Source organism: Bombina bombina, chromosome 12, assembly GCF_027579735.1.
Source record: "Bombina bombina isolate aBomBom1 chromosome 12, aBomBom1.pri, whole genome shotgun sequence".
Lineage (NCBI taxonomy): Eukaryota > Metazoa > Chordata > Amphibia > Anura > Bombinatoridae > Bombina > Bombina bombina.
The window spans coordinates 119,346,952-119,367,215 of NC_069510.1; the positions used below are offsets into that span (position 1 = coordinate 119,346,952).

Below are 20,264 nucleotides of genomic sequence, written 5' to 3' on the forward strand. Positions count from 1 at the left end.
CAGAGGGATTGTAGTGGTGCCATATTTAGACATTTTTGTTCAAGCACTGTTCTGTCATCTGACAGAGGACCATTCGAAAGCCCTTCTTTCTCTTGTTCGTTCTCATGGATGGAAGATTTTAAACTTAGGAGTGAGTTCTCTTATTCCCAGTACCAGGGTGGAGTTCCTTGGTACAATAATAGATTCCATATCCATGAGGATATTTCTTACAGACCAGAGACGTTACAAAGCTAATTTCCAATTGTCTTGCCCTCCAGACCTCCTTAAGGCTCTCTGTGGCTCGTGTATAAAGGTAATTGGGCTCATGGTGTCATGTATGGACATCATCCCCTTTGCCAGATTCCATCTCAGACCTCTTCAGCTGTGCATGCCGAGACAGTGGAACGGCATTCGTTTGGATCTGTCTCAACAGATTTCTCTGGACAGTCAGTCGAGAGAATCTCTCTCCTGGTGGCTCGGTCCAGATCTCCCAAGGGACGTCCTCCTTGAGACCATACTGGGAGATTGTTAACTACGGACGCGAGTCTCACAGGATGGGGAGCTGTTTGGGGTGCCAGGAAGGCACAAGGCCTGTGGACTCGAGAGGAATCCCTCCTCCCGATCAACATCTAGGAACTTTGAGTGATCTTCAATGCTCTGAAGGCTTGGTCCCTTCTGGGTTCGGCCCAGTTTATCAGATTCCAATCGGACAATATAACCTCTGTGTCTTACATCAACTATCAGGGGGGGGAACGAGGAGCTCCCTAGCAATGGGGGAAGTATCTTGGATTCTAGAATAGGCGGACGCCCACAACTGCTCGCTGTCAGCTATCCATAATCTGGGTGTGGACAACTAGGAAGCGGATTTCCTCAGCAGACAATCTTTTCATCCGAGGGAATGGTCTCTCCTTCCCGAGGTGTTTGCAGAGATTTGCAGTAGATGGGGGATAGATCTCATGGCGCCCCGGCTCAATTCCAAGCTAACCAGATAGGGGTCACCGTCCAGGGATCCTCATGCGGAGCTAATAAATGCATTAGCATTGCCTTGGAGCTTCAGTCTGATCTACATTTTTCCCCCATTACCACTCCTACCTCGTGTGGTGGCCCGCATCAAGCAGGAGCGAGCATCTGTGATTCTAATTGCTCCATCGTGGCCTCATAGGATGTGGTTCGTGCATCTGGTGGGGATGTCCTCCTCTCCTCCATGGAGGTTGCCTTGTCGCAGGGATCTGCTGAAAAAAGTTCATTTAGTTAATCAAAATCTAGATTCTCTGAGGCTGACTGCATGGAGATAGAACGCTTAGTCCTAACCAAGAGAGGTTTTTCTGAGAGAGTAGTTGATACTCAGATTCAAGCTCGTAAGCCGGTTACTCGTCGCATCTATAATAAGATGTGGAGGACCTACTTATTCTGGTGTGAAGAGTGCGGATTTCCCTAGCATAGGGTCAGGGTTTCCAGGATTCTTTCCTTTCTCCAGGATGGTCTGGAGAAGGGCCTTTCGGCTAGCTACTTTAAGGGACAGATTTCGGCTCTATCTGTTTTACTGCACAATAGGCTTGCTGAGCTTCCAGATGTCCATTCTTTTGATCTGTCTCAAGAGAATCAGACCTTTGTTTCGTCCTAGCGCTCCTCCTTGGAGTTTGAATCTTGTTCTTAAGGTTACTTAAGATTACTATCTTGGAAGGTTCTCTTTTTATTGGCAATGGCTTCGGCACGCAGAGTATCTGAGATGACTGCCTTGCAATGTTAGCCCCCTTACCTAGTATTCCATGCTGGTAAGGCTGTTCTTCGTACTGGGTTAGGTTTTTTTCCTAAGGTTGTTTCTGATCGCAACATCAATCTGGAGATTATTGTTCCTTCCTTGTGTCCTAACCCTTCTTCTTCAAAGGAGCGGTTACTTCATAATTTGGATCTGGTTCGGGCCTTGAAGTTCTATCTTCAAGCTACTAAGGAGTTTAGACAGACTTCTTCCTTGTTTGTTGTCTATTCTGGGAAGCGTAAGGGGCAGAAGGCCTCGTCCACTTCCTTATCCTTTTGGTTGAGGAGCATTATTTGCTTAGCATATGAAACAGGTGGACGTAAGCCTCCTCAGAGGATTAAGACTCATTCAACTAGAGCAGTGGCTTCCTCTTGGGCCTTCTCTTTGTACATACTTTTTCAAAATTTGACGTTTTTTGCTTCGGCTGAGGCATCTTTTGGGAGAGAGGTTTTGCAGGCTGTGGTATACAGAATAGGGTCCGCCTCCCGTTTTATTCAGTGTCCTCTTGAGCTTGGGTATATGTTTCCCACAAGTAAGGAATGAAGCCGTGGACTCTCCTCATATTAAGAAGGAAAACATAAATTATGCTTACCAGATAATTTCCTTTCCTTTTGTATGAGGAGAGTCCACGGCACCCGCCCGTTTTCTCCGTTGGGCGGACCTAAAAATTTTTTGGTTTGTTCTTCTGGCACCATTTATACCCTGATATTTCCTCTACTGTTCCTTGTTCCCTCTGCAGAATGACTAGGGGATCAGGGGACCTTCTGGTGGCCAGGTTCAGTATTTCCTACAAGTAAGGACTGAAGTCGTGGACTCTCTTCATACAGAAGGAAAGGAAATTAACTGGTAAGCATAATTTATGTTTTTCCATATTTTTCTAGACCTATTTGATTCTGGGAGAGAGGTTTTAGCGTATGTTGAAACTTGATATATATTTACACCTAAATATAGGTTTAATTATCTCCTTTTTTTGCGCCTATATACCACCCCTTTCTATATAATATAATAATAATATATATATATATATATATATATATATATATATATATATATATATATATATATATATAATGTGTGTGCAATGCAAAAGTTTCCCTTTACGTGGTGTACAAACAAGGTGAGATGAAGTTAAGATCATATTGGAAGGCACATATGAAGCACTTTGGATGGAGCGATATAAAAAGTTCATACCTCTATTTCATTGTGTAAGAAACACACAGCATTCACAAGCTTAGTGATTACCAGGAGACACAGGTGCTAACGGAGGGTGACGTCAGCTGACGCGTTTCACTCCTTACTGGCGCTTTGTCAAAGATGTACAGTGGGAGGTGTGATGGCTACTTATAATCCTATTGTATCATGGTCGGCCTCCCTACTACATGGGGGTCACCTGTATTTACTTATCTCAGTGTACATAACATATATGCAACATAATTAGACAATAATAAAAGCACTGTGTATGTTGTAACTAATGTAGCGGCTTAAAATTATACAGCCAAACAAGGATGTATCAAATAGTATATACTATAACTAATTGCATATTAGCAAATGCGACCCGAGCAGTATTAGTTATTTGTGTAGAAATCGTACATAGCATATTATATTGGAACACATTTCTCTAGCAGTGCCTGTTTTGGATAACTTGATATCCATCACATAAAGTTCTCACTAAATTATATTGCTCAGGTCGCTTACTGACAAAGATGAAATGGAAGCCGCTGTCTTAGTAACTACATGAAAACAAACAATACTTCACACCAATTATCTATATACTAAACCAAGTGAATTACCTACACTAATATTTTTATGTTTAACTTCGACCTTGTAGACAACAGTCATAAACATGCTGTATTTTGTTTGTTTTATTCACTATGTGTGCACAGTAGGTGTTAATTGAATTTAATGTGTTGTGGACACTATATTTAGTTAAAAATAGAAAGAATTTAAATTTGGAAGGAATTATTGTATATCATTTAGATTTGTCCAAACTTTGTTCTCCAGAGGTTTTGGAACTACATTTCCGATGATGCTCAGCCAGCATTTTATCTAGCTGAGCATCATGGGAAATGTAGTTCCAAAACCTCTGGAGAGCAAAGTTTGGACACCCCTGATTTAGAACATTGATCTAAGGAGGGGGAGATTAAGGAAGCCGACCAGAGAGCAATAGAGAGGCTAAGGCAGGTCTTAGAAACACCTATATTACTTTTCCTGATAAAGGTCTATGTCCCATCTGGAATTTATTCCTTTTGGCTCTTTGGTCCCTAGGTTGAATATCCGTTTAGCTTCTCTATCCAACAAATTTCTAAATCTGTCTCCCCCTCTATTATTTGAGGGTACAAAATCAATTGCTTGAAATTTGAAAGCTTTTTTGTTTTCAATTTTATTGCCATGTTTAAAATAATGTTTAGCAATAGGGGTTTTGGAAGGATCTTGTTCAAGAGAAGTGAGGTGCTCATGGATTCTATCTTTTAGGAAGCGACTGGTACACCCTGTGTATTGTAGACAAAATTGGCAAGTAATCAAATAAATAGTATATTTGGAGCAGCAATCTAGTCTATAGCTAATGTTATAACTTTTGTTTGTGGTTGTAGAGTTGAACGAATCACCTACAGTACAATGTTGACATACATTGCAAGGATGCTTACCACACTTAAAGTGAAGGTCAATTTTGATGAATTAGTGCCCGGTTTTTAATAATCCTATTAAAAACAAGGGCACTTTAATTCATCAAAATTGAAATTTCAAGCGTTTTCTTCAAAAACTTACCTTTTAATCATGAGAGCCGCTGCAGCGCTTCCTCCACCCGTTGCAAGTCCTCTATGCGGGTCCAAAATGACGAATCCGGCTTCATCCAATCACAGCGTTCCCTGAGGCCATGGTCCCCACCGTGGGGGGGAACGCCGTGATTGGAGGAAGCCGGATTCGTCATTTCTGATGTAAGCAGTGGCTTCCGACGGCCGGGGGAATCGATGGAGCAGCTTTCAGGAATACAAGGTAAGTTTTTGAAGAAAACGCTTGAAATGTCAATTTTGATGAATTATAGTGCCCTTGTTTTTAATAAGATTATTAAAAACCGAGCATTTATTCGACAAAATTGACCTTCACTTTAAAAAAGCCTTTTTTTGGATAAACATGTTTCTTTTGACATTTTTTTGGTATTTTTGTAAACATATTGGGTAACTTTGCTACTTTATTGTTGGAGCCTTTCCGGATACAAATTTGATGCCATTGAATAGGCTTTCTTTTAGTTTATCGTCTAGTCTAAGTATTTCTAGATTTCTATTCACAATATTTTTTATTTGGTTGACTTGGTTGCTTTCCTGGGTAACAAAAACTGTACTGTTTTCCCTATATTCTAAAGTATTTGTTAGACTTGATTCGATAGTTTTATTTGTTCTTTTTGTCATTATTAGTACTTTTTTTTTTCTTCAAAAGGTCCTTTCGTTTAATTTTTGCTATTTCAGCTCTAAGGGACATGAGTTTTTTTTTACCATAACCCCTTTGTATTAGTCTATTCACTAGTTTGAGTGACTGTATATGATAATCTTTATTCTCTGTACATATCCTCCTAATTCTAATTAGTTGTACTTTTAGTATCCCTCTTTTTGTATGTTGGGGATGGCAGTAGTTACTAAAACAGCGGCTTCCATTTCATCTTTGTCAGTAAGCGACCTGAGCAATATAGTTTAGTGAGAACTTTATGTGATGGATATCAAGTTATCCAAAACGGGCACTGCTAAAGAATTGTGTTCCAATATAATATGCTATGTACGATTTCTACACGAATAACTAATACTGCTCGGGTCGCATTTGCCAATATGTAATTAGTTATAGTATATACTATTTGATACATCCTTGTTTGGCTGTATAATTTTAAGCCGCTACATTAGTTACAACATACACAGTGTTTTTAATATTGTCTAATTATGTTGCATATATGTTATGTACACTGAGATACGTAAATACAGGTGACCACCATGTAGTAGGGAGGCGGACCATAATCCAATAGGATTATAAGTAGCCATCACACCTCCCACTATACATCTTTGACAAAGCACCAGTACGGCGTGAAACGCGTCAGTTAACATCACACTAAGCTTGTGAATGCTATGTGTTTCTTACATGATGAAATAGAGGTATGAACTTTTTATATTGCTCTGTCTACAGTGCTTCTTATGTGCCTTCCAATATGAACTTTACCTCACCTCACCTTGTTTGTACACCACGTAAAGGGAAACTTTTGCATTGCTTACATTTGGACTGCAAACTTTTTGTTTGACTGGTCTGTCCTGTGTCGATGCGACCCTTGGTTTCAACCTTGAGTTTCTGCGGTTTATTTCTATGCACTCACCTTTAGATAGATAGATAGATAGATAGATATATATATATATATATATATATATATATATATATATATATATATATATATATATATATATATATATATATATATATATATATATATATATATATCAGAAAATAAATACAAGGTTAGCGCTGCCTAGCATAAATAAAATTGATAATGTAAAAGTTTAAAACATACAATTCATATAGTATATGTATCAATAGATGAAACACAAAATAACCATATAAAAATCCAAAGTAGGATGTACAATAAATAAATTCATAAAAGTTGAGTCCATAAACACATAGGTAAAGGCACCAAATAAGGGGTTAAAATATATCCGGATATTTTTATTTCATCCACTTCAATCCCCCCTATGGGTGTGCACTTACTTGAGCAAACCTCAATCTGTATGAGGTAAGTAAAAAACGTAATCACTGTCAAATCACGCTGTCTTCAGAGCCACTTGTTTGGGGAGAAGAGCCTTCTTTACTCTTGGGATATCCAGAGGCAGAAACTTTCAACTCCCTTTTCTTGGAGTGTGGTAAAACGTTGTGTGGGTTCATAAAAGGCAAGGAAAGACACTAATAGTGCATTAACCTTTTATTAGGTGACATAAAATACCAGCAGATAAAACCTACTCACAAGGAAAACCTCTCTTATGAGGTAAATTAGCAGCATAAAAACAAGTTGTGGCAAGTGGAAACAGCTACGATGAGATCAATATATAGCAGTAGTTAAAACCTAACGCGTTTCAAAGGCCTGTATGACTTTCGTCTGCCTTCTTCATCAGAGTTGTGTGACTGCTATGGAGCAAGCGTGTCTTTTACAGACACCTAGCGTGATTACGTCATATGGGCGGACCTCCCTGTCACTACGGAGATCAATGAAGACAAGTAAAACTTTATGTATACATCTTACGGATACATAATAACAATGCACTTGCGATATATGGTAAAGTAAAATAGACAGCATAACTTGAAATCTATATTGCCTATAAATACCCTAAAACATCATGCTAAAATTCATATGCACACAAAAAATGTTTTGTTACAAAACCTTGTTAAAAATTGATAAGACATGATAATGCATAATAAATAACATTCAAAATACGATAGATTACCATATACACACGCACGCAATAAATGCATTTTGTTTTGCCATTTCAGTTCCTATATTTTGTATTTAAAAAAATCTATTTCTGCATGTGTCTGTGTGTAGTCTTTTTGTGGTGTGTGTTATGGGTAATGTGTTTGGGTGTAGTGTTTTTGTGCTGTATGTGATGGGTAGTGTGGGTGTAGTGTTTTTGTGCTGTGATAGGTAGTGTATCTGTGTGTAATGTGTTTGTGTGTAGTGTTTTTGTGGTGTGTGTTTGTGGGGCGTTTATAGTCTGAATTGCACATTTATATATGTTTTGGCTCTTTAGGTTATCTGCCATAAATGTTTGTGTTTTTGACCATGGTCATTGCAAATGAATGAACTGTTTTTTAGTTGTGCCTTGTCTAATCTTCACATAGAAATACTGTAAACCTTAACAAATGTTTGTTGATTGTGTTTGTATTATTTACTGATTGTCGCGTACTAAAAAGGATGTATGAGAAGTTGGAGACAGTCAGGAACGGCATTTTAGGAGCCTGACCCCGTGATTTGTCAAGCCCTAATCTATAGTGAATTGTACTGCTCACTAGAGGCCTTTTTTGGTTATTTTGATCTTGCACTAGCGATATGCTCAAGTGCCACAGCGTGCACCCTGCTGCATGGTAGGATGTGTAGCTCTCCCTGCACCCTCTGTGCGTTTTGCTAATTGGAGCAGCATTGGCTGGAAGTCTATTTTGATGTCTCATGTACAGAGGGGATGTACACATGTCTTATAGCCGCAATTTGCCACTTTTGGAGTTCCTGATGACTTGTTTCTGCTTGGTTTTCCTCCTGTATACGCTACCACACCCATCATAAACATATAGTCACTAAACCGTAGTCAGCGTCATGTGTAATGGTGACTGACTCATTTCTCACACCCCTCATCTGCTTTAGGGATTAGTTAAATAGACAGTTGTGTTAAGATGGGATGCATTTCATATCCTTATAAAGGGAGGGTCACTTAGTCTTCTCTGGCTCCTTTAAAAGGGTGCAGTGTGCCAACATTTATATCATCCATATTAAATAGCAGAAAAAATCTGCTATAAAATGGTTTAAATTTAATTACAGCAGTATCATTAGTGTAGTTTCTGCTAATGCTTATTGGCTGACAGGTACTTCCTGTTAATGTTCAGTGGCTCCTAGGTAATTCCTACTAATGCTGATTGGCTGACGGGTACATATTAATCAAAGATCATTAGTGGGACGATATTGCGTACATTGAGTACAGAGGTAAAAAAAAGTGAATGATGTAGTTTGAAAATATTTTACAGACCGCTCTTGTTTTGTATTAAACCCCCCCCCCCAAAAAAAAATAATAATGCTACAATAGTGAACACTATCTGTTAGGTCTTAATAAAGCTGCTTTTTGTTGTGACAGAGCTGCTTTATGGTGACATGATGGCCCCACCACTGCAGCCGTGATAGAAGGGGGTTTTCAATGAGCATTTGTGTAGGAGCGTGAAGTTTAGTGCATGCAGATTACATATGGAGGTCATGTAGTATAGGATTACCAGTGGGGGGTGTAGAGTTAAGGGGGGTTTGTGGTGACGATAGGCAGTTGTCATTAGTTGTTGTATAGGAAAGTGAAGTTTAGTGCATGGGGATTACATATGGAGGTCATGTAGTATAGGGATTACCAGTGGGGGGTGTAGAGTTACAGGGACAGTCAAGTCGGAAAAAAAAACTTAAATAGGGCATGTAATTTTAAACAACTTTCCAATTTACTTTTATCACCAATGTTGCTTAGTTTCCTTGGTATTCTTAGTTGAAAGCTAAACCTAGGAGCTTCATATGCTAATTTCTTAGACCTTAAAGGGCCGCCTCTAATCTAATTGCATTTCCATCTCAAGTGGAGGAGAGTCCTCGGCTTCATTCATTATTGTTGGGAATTAAGAACCTGACCACCAGGAGGAGGCAAAGACACCTCAGCCGAAGGCTTAAATACCTCCCCCACTTCCCTCATTCCCCGGTCATTCTTTGCCTTTTATCACAGGAGGATGGCAGAGGAGTGCCGGAGTTTGAGTAGTCTCTTATGGAGGGTAGTACTCGTCGCAGTAGGACTGGAGTTTTAAGTAGTCCTGTCAGCCTCTCAGTGAGAGCCTCGGCGAAAGTTAGAGTCCGGAGATGCAGGGAGAGTCTTTCTGCGAAACCATCCCGACTCATATTAACAGCTCCATAAGCAATCAGCGTTGACGAGTTTCGCTGCCTGCTTTCTTCACTCAAGTTCATGTCAGGAGCGAGGCTACTAACCTGTCACACTTGAAGGGCCGTGTTCCTGTTCCACAGCGTATATTCTGGTAAGATCGTTTAATTTTTTTTAATAATGATAACATAGAAGACAGGGTCACAATGTGGTGCCTTTTTTTCTTTACAGAATTAAAGGTTAATATTCCTGGAAGGGTTTTGTTTATACATGATATTGTTTGTGTCATTGCTGTGTTATGTACGAGATGAGGCTCTTGCATTGTGTGGAACTTTCAGGTTACTTGCGGAAACTTTGCGCTGCCATTTTTTTGGTGCATTTTTCCCTAGTGCAGGGGCGGTCCTGCCAGGCATTCCATGTGACTAGGTGTGGCTATCTATCTTTTCCTGTTGATCTGTAGCGCAGGAGACGTAGCGGTTTCTGTAGTCCGGGTCCTAGGAGGTGGTGAGTGCCCTGTCCATTGGTGGTATAAAGGTGCCTTTTTTAATAAATAAAGTTAGTCTAACCAAACGCGCAAGCTATGGAGGACTCTGACGCGTTGGAAGGCTCTCCTTCCTTAATAAAGTCTCATTCCTGTGTTTATTGTGAGGAGGTTCTGGTAGATCAGACTGCTCAACTATGTGCCACATGCCTTGATAAAGTTACAACATCTAAATGTAAACGGATGTCTAGTACTACTGAGCTGACCACCTCTGAGGGTTCTTTGTCCCGGGATGTGTGTTCCCTACTTTCATCTCCGATTGCACATGCACCGCGCCGGGGTCCAACCTTCGGGAGAGATTCGTTGGCCGTCAGACTTTGCGATCCAACTGGAATCGGCAGTTTCGAAAGTGATCCATGCCTTACAACGTTCTGCTAAGCGCAAGCGTAGGGTTTATCAAAGCGGCCCGGCCCAGGGTTTGTCCATGCCAAAGGCTGATCCAGAGGATCTATACGATGATGAGGCACACTCCGACTATTCGGAGGAGGCCCCTTCTGGGTCGGAGTCCGCGTCATCTAAACCTCCGGCGGCAGTGGAGCCTGGTTATAGGTTTAGGATGGAGAATTTGTGCTGTCTGCCACAACAGGTGCTTGTGTAGAGTTGAGGAGAGTTTGTGGTGACGATAGGAAGTTGCCTTTGGGTTGTTGTGTAGGAGGAGTGAAGTTTAGTGCATGGGGATTAGATATGAAAAAGTGAAGTTTTTCCTACAGCAATCTCTTTTTATTTGTGGATTACAAATGGATGTCATGTAGTATTGGGATTACCAGTGGGGGTTGTAGAGTTAAGTGGGGTTTGTGGTGACGATATGGAGTTGTAATTGGGGGGTTGTGTAGGAGAGTGACGTTTAGTGTATGGGGATGTCATGTAGTATTGGAATTACCATTGGGGGGTGTAGAGTTAAGGAGGGCTTGTGGTGACAATAGGAAGCTGTCATTGGGGTGTTGTGTAGGAGAGTTAAGTTTAGTGTATGGAGATGTCATGTAGTATAGGGATTGCCAGTGGGGGTTTTAGAGTTAGGGGGGGTTTGTGGTTACAATGTGGAGTTGTCATTGGGGTGTTGTGTAGGAGAGTGAAGTTTAGTGCTAGGGATGTCATGTAGTATTGCGATTACCATTGGGGGGGTGTAGAGTTAAGGGTGGCTTGTTCTGATGTGTAGTTGCCACAGTTTATTGTTGTGATGGACCAGATGTGTTTAGGGATACAGGACTATACCACTGGTAAAGTTGTTTGTGGTGGGGGTATTTAACATGATGGAGACTTCCAGTGAAGGGGATTATGTTTTGGGCCTGGGTTGGGTAAATTGTGGTTTGGTAGCTGATTGTAGATAATTAATTTAGTTAGGATTAGTGCAGATTCCGTGGCAGGATTAGTGCCGGTTGAGTGGCGGTTAGGACTGGTGCCGGTTGCGTGGCGGTTAGGACTGGTGCCGGTTGCGTGGCGGTTAGGGCTGGTGCCGGTTGCGTGGCAGTTAGGACTGGTGCCAGTTGCGTGGCGGTTAGGACTGGTGCCGGTTGCGTGGCGGTTAGGACTGGTGCCGGTTGCGTGGCGGTTAGGACTGGTGCAGGTTGGGTAGCTGATCCTGGTAATGATTTTGAGCGAGTTTAATCACTTTAGTGGGGACTGCTTTGTTGTTAGAGTTAATTGTGGTTTAGAGGCCAGATGCGCCACCGTTAGGGTTTATTGCTTTATAGGTGGGTTGGACATACAGAGCGGTTACTCTTATACTGAGATAAATATCCGTGTTATAAAACCTTATGTTATAGTGCAGAATTAGCACATTATAGCATCAGCTCTGACCCTCTTAATGAGACAAATGTGTAATTTTAACGTCTGCCTGATGAGACGTGGTGGAACTATTGTAAAAAAGGGGGCAGTCCCTGCAAATGGCAAGCTAACTCCTATATTAATGAATGGAGCTCGCTGTAAAGGGACACCGCTGCATGGAGCCAAGTAAGCAGGGAGGCACGTTATAAAGTAAATCCTGTAGCCAATATAAACCACATTACAGTGCTTTCTGCAGATAGCATCTTACAATCGCTTCTATTTTCGTATTTATTTGTTTTTCTATTTTGAGTTTTTTGAGAAAATCTCGCCACCTTCTAACCGCCATGAAAAAACTGAGATCTGCAATGAGAAAATCTTTACAGTATTACGCTGGGATTTTAGAGACAATGTCAACAGTTACGCTTTGTATTTTGTATGAATTTAAATTAAGAATTACACTGTGCATATTTAACCCCTTAATGACCGGACCATTTTTCAATTTTCTTACCCTTAATGACAATGGCTATTTTTACATTTCTGCAGTGTTTGCGTTTAGCTGAAATTTTCCTCTTACTCATTTACTGTACCCACACATATTATATACCGTTTTTCTCGCCATTAAATGGACCTTCTAAAAATACCATTATTTTCATCATATCTTATAATTTACTATAAAAAAATATATAAAATATGAGGAAAAAATGGAAAAAAACACACTTTTTCTAACTTAGACCCCCAAAATCTGTTACACATCTACAACCACCAAATAACACCCATTCTAAATAGTTTCTAAATTTTGTCCTGAGTTTAGAAATACCCAATGTTTACATGTTCTTTGCTTTTTTTGCAAGTTATAGGGCAAAAAATACAAGTAGCACTTTGCTATTTCCAAACCACTTTTTTTCAAAATGAGCGCTAGTTACATTGGAACCCTGATATCTGTCAGGAATACCTGAATATCCCTTGACATGTATATATTTTTTTTTAGAAGACATCCCAAAGTATTCATAAAGGCCAATTTTGGTATATTTCATGCCACCATTTCACTGCCAAATGCGAGCAAATAAAAAAAATTGTTGACTTATTCACAAATTTTTTCACAAACTTTAGGTTTCTCGCTGAATTTATTTACAAACAACTTGTGCAATTATGGCATAAATGGTTGTAAATACTTCTCTGGGATCCCCTTTGTTCAGAAATAGCAGACATATATGGCTTTGGCGTTGCTTTTTGGTAATTAGAAGGCCGCTAAATGCCACTGCGCATCACACGTGTATTATGCCCAGCAGTGAAGGGGTTAATTAGGGAGCTTGTAGGGAGCGTTTAGGTTTAATTTTAGCTTTAGTGTAGTGTAGTAGACAACCCAAATTATTGATCTAGGCCCATTTTGGTATATTTCATGCCACCATTTAACCGCCAAATACGATCCAATAAAAAAAACTGTTAAATTTTTCAAAATTTTAGGTTTCTCACTGAAATTATTTACAAACAGCTTGTGCAATTATGGCACACATGTTTGTAAATGCTTCTCTGGGACCTCCTTTGTTCAGAAATAGCAGACATATATGGCTTTGGCGTTGCTTTTTGGTAATAATAAGGCCGTTAAATGCTGCTGCGCACCACACTTGTAATATGCCCAGCAGTTAAGGGGTTAATTAGGTAGCTTGTAGGGTTAATTTTTAGCTTTAGTGTAGAGATCAGCCTCCCACCTGACACATCCCACCCCCTGATCTCCCCCTGACCCCCCTCAAACAGCTCTCTTCCCTCCCCCACCTCACAATTGTCACCGCCATCTTAAGTACTGGCAGAAAGTCTGCCAGTACTGAAATAAAAATAATCTTTTATTTTTTTTTATTTTTTTTCATATATTCTGCAGTGATGGATCCCCCCTTACCCCACAACCTCCCTGACCCCCCCCATACATCTCTCTAACCCTCCCCCTCTTCCTATTTGCCTCCATCTTGGGTACTGGCAGCTGTCTGCCAGTACCCAATTTGCCCCCAAAAATAGTTTTTATTAACTTTTTTTTATATAAAACCATTGTTTTCTGTAGTGTAGCTGGCCCCCCTAAATAATCTACTTCCCTCCCCCTCCCAGATCCCTTACTAAACAATAGAGCTCCCCCTGCATCTGCCTCTGTATTTTTGTATTTATTAGTTGCGGTCATTTTGCGTGCACGCGTATGCGCGTGCACCCGCCGCCTCCGCCCCCCCCGGCTGCAACCGGAACCGCGCAACCACCGGCAATGTGTTGTTACATTGCGATTGCACCGGTAAGGAACTTGGAGCATACCCTGCTCCTACAAGCTGCTCCCACCCACCAACGAAAGTGTGAACAACAATTGCCGATGCAGAGAGGGCCACAGAGTGGCCCTTTCTGCATCGGTGGGTAAAATAGGGGATTGCAGTGAAGCCTCAATATTGAGGCATCACTACAATCCCTTGTAAGCAGCTGGAAGCGATCATGATCGCTTCCAGCACTTCTAACAACAGATGACGTACCAGGTACGTCAATTGTCATTAAGGGGAGTTTTTCCAATGACGTACCTGGTACGTCCTCTGTCATTAAGGGGTTAAAGGGCCAGTAAACCTGCCAAATAATATTATATAATTCTGCACATAGTGCAGAATTATATAACATTAGCTTAGCGGCAGCTTTCTATATCAAAGGACTGCAGAGATATTTACCTATGAAAATACCAGAGCGGGAGCGAGCTACATTGAGTTTAATGGCGCGATCGGGCCGGCTGTGAGTAGACAGCGTGCTGCGATGTGCTGATGGAAAAAAAACAGACCCGCTCAGTAGAGCCAGGATCAGCGTTCTGTAAAATTAATTTTCGTAGGTAAATATCTCTGCAGTCCTTTTATATAGAAAGCTGCCGCTAAGCTAATGTTATATACAATGTGCAGCATTATATAACATTATTTGGTAGGTTTATTGGCCTTTTAATACGATTTACGTATGTGTAATTTACATACAAATTTAAAATTTTTGATAAAATACAATTTTTAGTGAAGAATTTAAGATTTTTCTGCACCTTAAAATGAAGGTAAATTTTATGGTTTGCGATTACACCCAAACATTCTTCATTATTATTATAAAGCAGTCGCTAACTTTTTTTCTATGTTTCTATTCTATTTTTATATAATATATAATTCTAAATGTCTGTGCCGTTTCCTACCCGACTCCTCCCAGCAGCTACTTCCGTGTTTTACGGTTTCCTAACTGAGAGCGGTCCCACCCTTTCTCTGCGTCGGCTAAAAGCACGTCTCATGAACGAGCACCGTCCGTAAATTGCATTCCTCACGTTCAACGCATGCGCATAGTAATGTAGTGACGTTGAAATGGTCAGGCTGACCACCCCGGGGGGAAAACGATGATTGGATGCTGACATAGAGGTAGCGTGTCAATCAAGTTGCATAACATGTCAGGCGGAGGAAACAATACGAATGGACGGATAAGTAAATGATAACAATTTACGCTATTTAGTAAAATTTTTAAAAAAAGATGAATTAAAGTTATGCTTGAATTCTATTTAGTTTAAGATGGCGTAAAGTACTTCACTTAACTTTACCTTACCTTTAAAGGGACACAAAACCCATTTTTTTCTTTCATGATTCAGATAGAGCAACTTTCTAATTTACTCCTATTATCATTTTTTTTTTTGTTCTGGCTTAGGAGCCAACCCATTTTTGGTTCAGAACCTGGGTTGAGCTTGCTTTTTGGCGACTAAATGTTGCCACCAATAAGCAAGCACTATCCAGGGTGCTGAACCTAAAATGGGCTGGCTCCTAAGTTTAAAGGGACAGTCTAGGCCAAAATAAACTTGATGATTCAGATAGGGCATGTAATTTTAAACAATTGGTATTCTTAGTTGAAAGCTTAACCTAGGAGGTTCATATGCTAATTTCTTAGACCTTGAAGCCCACCTCTTTTCAGAATGCATTTTAACAGTTTTTCACCACTAGAGGGTGTTAGTTCATGTGTTTCATATGGATAACACTGTGCACGTGAAGTTATCTGGGAGCAGGCACTGATTGGCTAAACTGCAAGTCTGTCAAAAGAACTGAAATAAAGGGGCAGTCTGCAGAGGCTTAGATACAAGGTAATCACAGAGGTAAAAATGATATTATTATAACAGTGTTGGTTATGCAAAACTGGGGAATGGGTAATAAAGGGATTATCTATCTTTAAAAACAATAACAATTCTGGTGTAGACTGTCCCTTTAAATTCCTGCTTTTTAAATAAAGATAGCAAGAGAACAAAGAAAAAAAAGGGGTACATTAAAAAGTTGCTTAAAATTTCTGCTCTATCTGAATCATGAAACAAAAAAATTGGGTTTAGTGTCCTAAAGACACCTTAGTCACTTTAATGTCCTTTTTAATTCCACCAGGGAAATAGGTCTGGCAAGCATTCTTATAGAATCTCACCAGCCCAGAGACCTTAAAGGGACATGAAACCCAAAAATGTTCTTTCATAAATCAGATAGATAATACAATTTTAAACAACTTTCCAATTTACTTCTATTATTTAATTTGCTTCCTTGTATGTTATCCTTTGCTGAAAGGTTTGTCTAGGCAAGCTCAGGAGCAGCAGAGAAACCTAGGTTCTAGCTGTTGATTGGAGGCTGTATATATATATATATATATATATATATATATATATATATATATATATGTATCGATTGTGATTGGCTCACCAATGTGTTCAGTTAGAAACCATTAGTGCATTGCTTTTCCTTCAACAAATGATACCAAGAGAATGAAAAAAATTAAATAGGAGTCAATTAGAAAGCTGTTTAAAATTGTATTATCTATCTGAATCATGAAAGAAAATTTTGGGGTTTAATGTCCCTTTAAGCGAATCGGCTCTTAAAGGGACACTATACCCAAACATTTTCTCTCATGATTAAGGTAGAGAATATAATTTTAAACAACATTCCAATTTACTTCTATTACCTAATTTGCTTAATTCTTTAGCTATACTTTAATGAAGAAATAGCAATGCACACAGTGAACCAATCACAGGAGGCATCTATGTGCAGCTACCAATCAGCAGCTCCTAAGCATATCTAGATATGCTTTTCAGCAAAGAATATCAAGAGAATGAAGCAAAATAGATAATAGAAGTAAATTAGAAAGTTGTTTATAATTGTATGCTCTTTCTAAATCATGAAAGAAAAAATTTGGGTTTCATGTCCCTTTAAGTGTTTCCTGAATAGCTTAGCCTGTGATAAGCAACAGCGTAGTCCAAAACTAAAATAGCGGATTTAAATAAAGCATTATTAGTACTATGTAACGTTTTCAATATACATGGCTTTTTGGTCAAAATATGAATTTTAACCAAATGTCAATTCACACCAAGAAGCTGTTACACCCTATACTTGCTGGTAGAATGGTTTCCTCCTCTTCACATCACTAGAAATAACGTTAACATTAGTAACCCTTTGGCTGCCAAATGCACTGCTATACACACCTAAGAAGATAATGCAGTTAAATCCACACAAGAAGTGTGTGCTGTAACGCAAACATTTTAGTTTTTTTTGCTTGTGTCCTTATTACTGTGCTGTTTACGTACATATATCACTTTTTTAACCCCTATTCATCATGTCCGTGCATATTTTTGTCTGATCGCTGCCTGCTTGTCATTCGCAGCACTGTGTAGTTACTAATCCATGTCATGTTGTAACAGGTCCTTTTGGAAAGTGATTTATCCTCTCGGGATGCTGAAATACTTGAGGATGACAGCACAGAGTGCTCTAAAACGCCCACCCAACCTGAGTTTGATAACCCACTGCCCCAGGTGTGCGACAACCACACACGGCCACTTGCTGCCATATTCTCAGCCTGTCTCCTGCCCAGTTCCTCTGCTATAAAGCCTTTGCATGCTGCACGATACACTCATATCGGTTGTGGTGCGGTGATTTGGTACTCTGGCCCTCTCTGCTTGCTCTGGTGTCTGCTATACGTGTCTTTCACTCATCACACCTCTCTGTTTTTCTTTTCTTTGTAGCCAACTGAAATTGATGGTATAAAGATGCCTCCGGATGGAAATGGGTAAGTGAGAAGTACGAGTATAATCAGTGTCACACAATAAATATATATATTCTTTCATGCTTTGTTTGCGTTGCGGTGAATGAGAGAGAGAATCTGTATTTCTGCACACAGTATAAATCGGACATGTAGTGTTTTATTACATAAGGTCTATGTGAACAATAAATATTTTATTCACAATATATATCAAGAATTTAACTTTGTATTGCAAAAGGTCTGTGCACACAATAAATATTTTATACATGTGCAGTATTTATTATGAGCTGCATTACAAAATATTTTGTATAAAAACTGTATATAGCAGTAATAAAGCACTACTGAATGAATTTAAGCTGAAACAAAGGGAAATGTAGTAGTCTTCTTCTTTATATAATTTACTTGCTTTATCTGTAGGCATCTCTGCACAGAAGTTTCATTGAAGCATCTCCCCCCCCCCCAATTTACAAGCTGCCCTTTACAGAACCTGTGTGACACAACTTGCTTTGTGCTGAGGCTGCCAAACCTAACTGTCTGCATCTGTCTATTAGGTCTCTCTCGTCAACAGACAGTTTGAGGCAGCTGTCAGAAAAACTGAATGGCCTGATGTCTCAGGTAGGGATCACATTGTACCTGTCTGTCACTAACCGTGTCTGGTCATCTCTAGTGTCCCCTCCTAGACTGTGTAAACAGCTTAGTAAGTTACACTCCTGTAGGAACCACATACGTGCTGAAGACAACCACAGACAGTTTCTGCTACCAGTTTTCTCGAATTTGTGATTCTAAAGCCAAAAGCAAATAGATCAGAGGTCAACACGTATATGAAGATAGCAACCAGGAAATGGGAAAAATGCATAAATTACATGCACTAATATGTAATACAAGTATGTCATTTTTGCATTACTGATCCTAGCTGTGTGTTCAACCCCCACAAAGGGTAAACTCTTGAGCACTAAACCAAAGATTGTCAGTTATATGTTGGACTTACATGGAGAAACTGTTTCATGGCCAGGGCAGTTACATGTTGGACTTTTATGGAAAAGCTGTTTTATGGCCAGGGCAGGTACATGTTGGATTTTCATGGAGAAGCTGTTCTATGGCCAGAGCAGGTACATGTTCGACTTACATAGGGAAGCTGTTTCATGGCCTGGGCAGGTACATGTTGAATGTTCATGTAGAAGCTGATTCATGGTCAGGGGAAGTACATGTTGCACATTCATGGGGAAGCGGTTTCGTGGCCTGTGCAGGTACATGTTGGACTTTAATTGAGAAGCAGATTGATGATCAGGGCAGGTACATGTTGTACGTTCATGGAGAAGCTGATTCATGGCCAAGGCAGATACATTTTGGACTTTCAAGGAGAAGCTGATTCATGACCAGGGCAGGTACATGTTGGACTTTCAAGGAGAAGCTGATTAATGACCAGGGTATGTACATGTTGGACTTTCAAGGAGAAGCTGATTAATGACCAGGGTAGGTACATGTTGGACTTTCATGGAGAAGCTGATTCATGACCAGGGCAGGTACATGTTGGACTTTCAAGGAGAAGCTGGTTAATGACCAGGGTAGGTACATGTTGGACTTTCATGGAGAAGCTGATTCATGACCAGGGCAGGTACATGTTGGACTTTCAAGGAGAAGCTGATTAATGACCAGGGTAGGTACATGTTCGACTTTCATGGAGAAGCTGATTCATGACCAGGGCAGGTACATGTTGGACTTTTATAGAGAAGCTGTTTTATAGCCAGGGCAGGTACATGTTGGACATTCATGGTGATTCTTTTTTATGGCCAGGGGAGGTACATGTTGGGGATACATGTTGAATATTCATGGAGAAAAGCTGTCTTATGGCTAGGGCAGGTACATTTTGGGGGTACATGGAGAAGCTGAACCAGGGCCTAATTTTGAGGTGCCACTGGCTTGTTGGCAGCTGGGTTTGAATATGATTGCACTATTATTTTATTAGAATGTCCAATATGTTTAAACTTTTTGTTTGTGATGATGGAGAAAACAGTTGTATAATTATCATTTTGTTTGCTTCCCTTTTTAGTCTAATACCTATATGAATGGGGAAAGCATCATCCCACCCAACAACTCAGAAACGGAGGTGAGTCTATGGTTAAATCTCTTGATTCATTTTCAACAGTGTAAATCTTTGTTCTAATGTCATTAAAGGGACACTGAACCCAAATTTTTTCTTTCGTGATTCAGATAGAGCATGCAATTTGAAGCAACTTTCTAATTTACTCCTATTAGCAAATGTTCTTCATTCTCTTGCTTTCTTTATTTGAAAAAGAAGGCAACAAAGCTTTTCTTTGGTTTGAATTTATCCACCAATCAGCAAGAACAACCCAGATTGTTCACCAAAAATGGGCCGGCATCTAAACTTACATTCTTGCATTTGAAAAAAAGATACCTAGAGAATGAAGAAAATTTGATAATAGGAGTAAATTAGAAAGTAGCTTAAAATTGCATGCTCTATCTGAATCATGAATGAAAAAATGTGGGTTCAGTGTCCCTTTAATAAAATATTCCATGAAATGTGCTTAGTAAATAAGTCAGA

At 39.8% G+C, this 20,264-nt stretch overlaps 1 protein-coding gene across 1 annotated transcript in view; it reads left to right on the top strand.

Annotated features, from left to right (window-relative positions):
* GOLGA2 (golgin A2) overlaps nucleotides 1–20,264 on the top strand; it is a 290,650-nt gene that overhangs the window by 32,183 nt on the left and 238,203 nt on the right. The window contains exons 4-7 of the mRNA XM_053695478.1: nucleotides 17,364–17,474; nucleotides 17,685–17,728; nucleotides 18,253–18,316; nucleotides 19,752–19,808. Of these exons, the coding sequence (XP_053551453.1) occupies nucleotides 17,364–17,474; nucleotides 17,685–17,728; nucleotides 18,253–18,316; nucleotides 19,752–19,808 (276 nt within the window). The remainder of the gene's footprint in view (nucleotides 1–17,363; nucleotides 17,475–17,684; nucleotides 17,729–18,252; nucleotides 18,317–19,751; nucleotides 19,809–20,264) is intronic.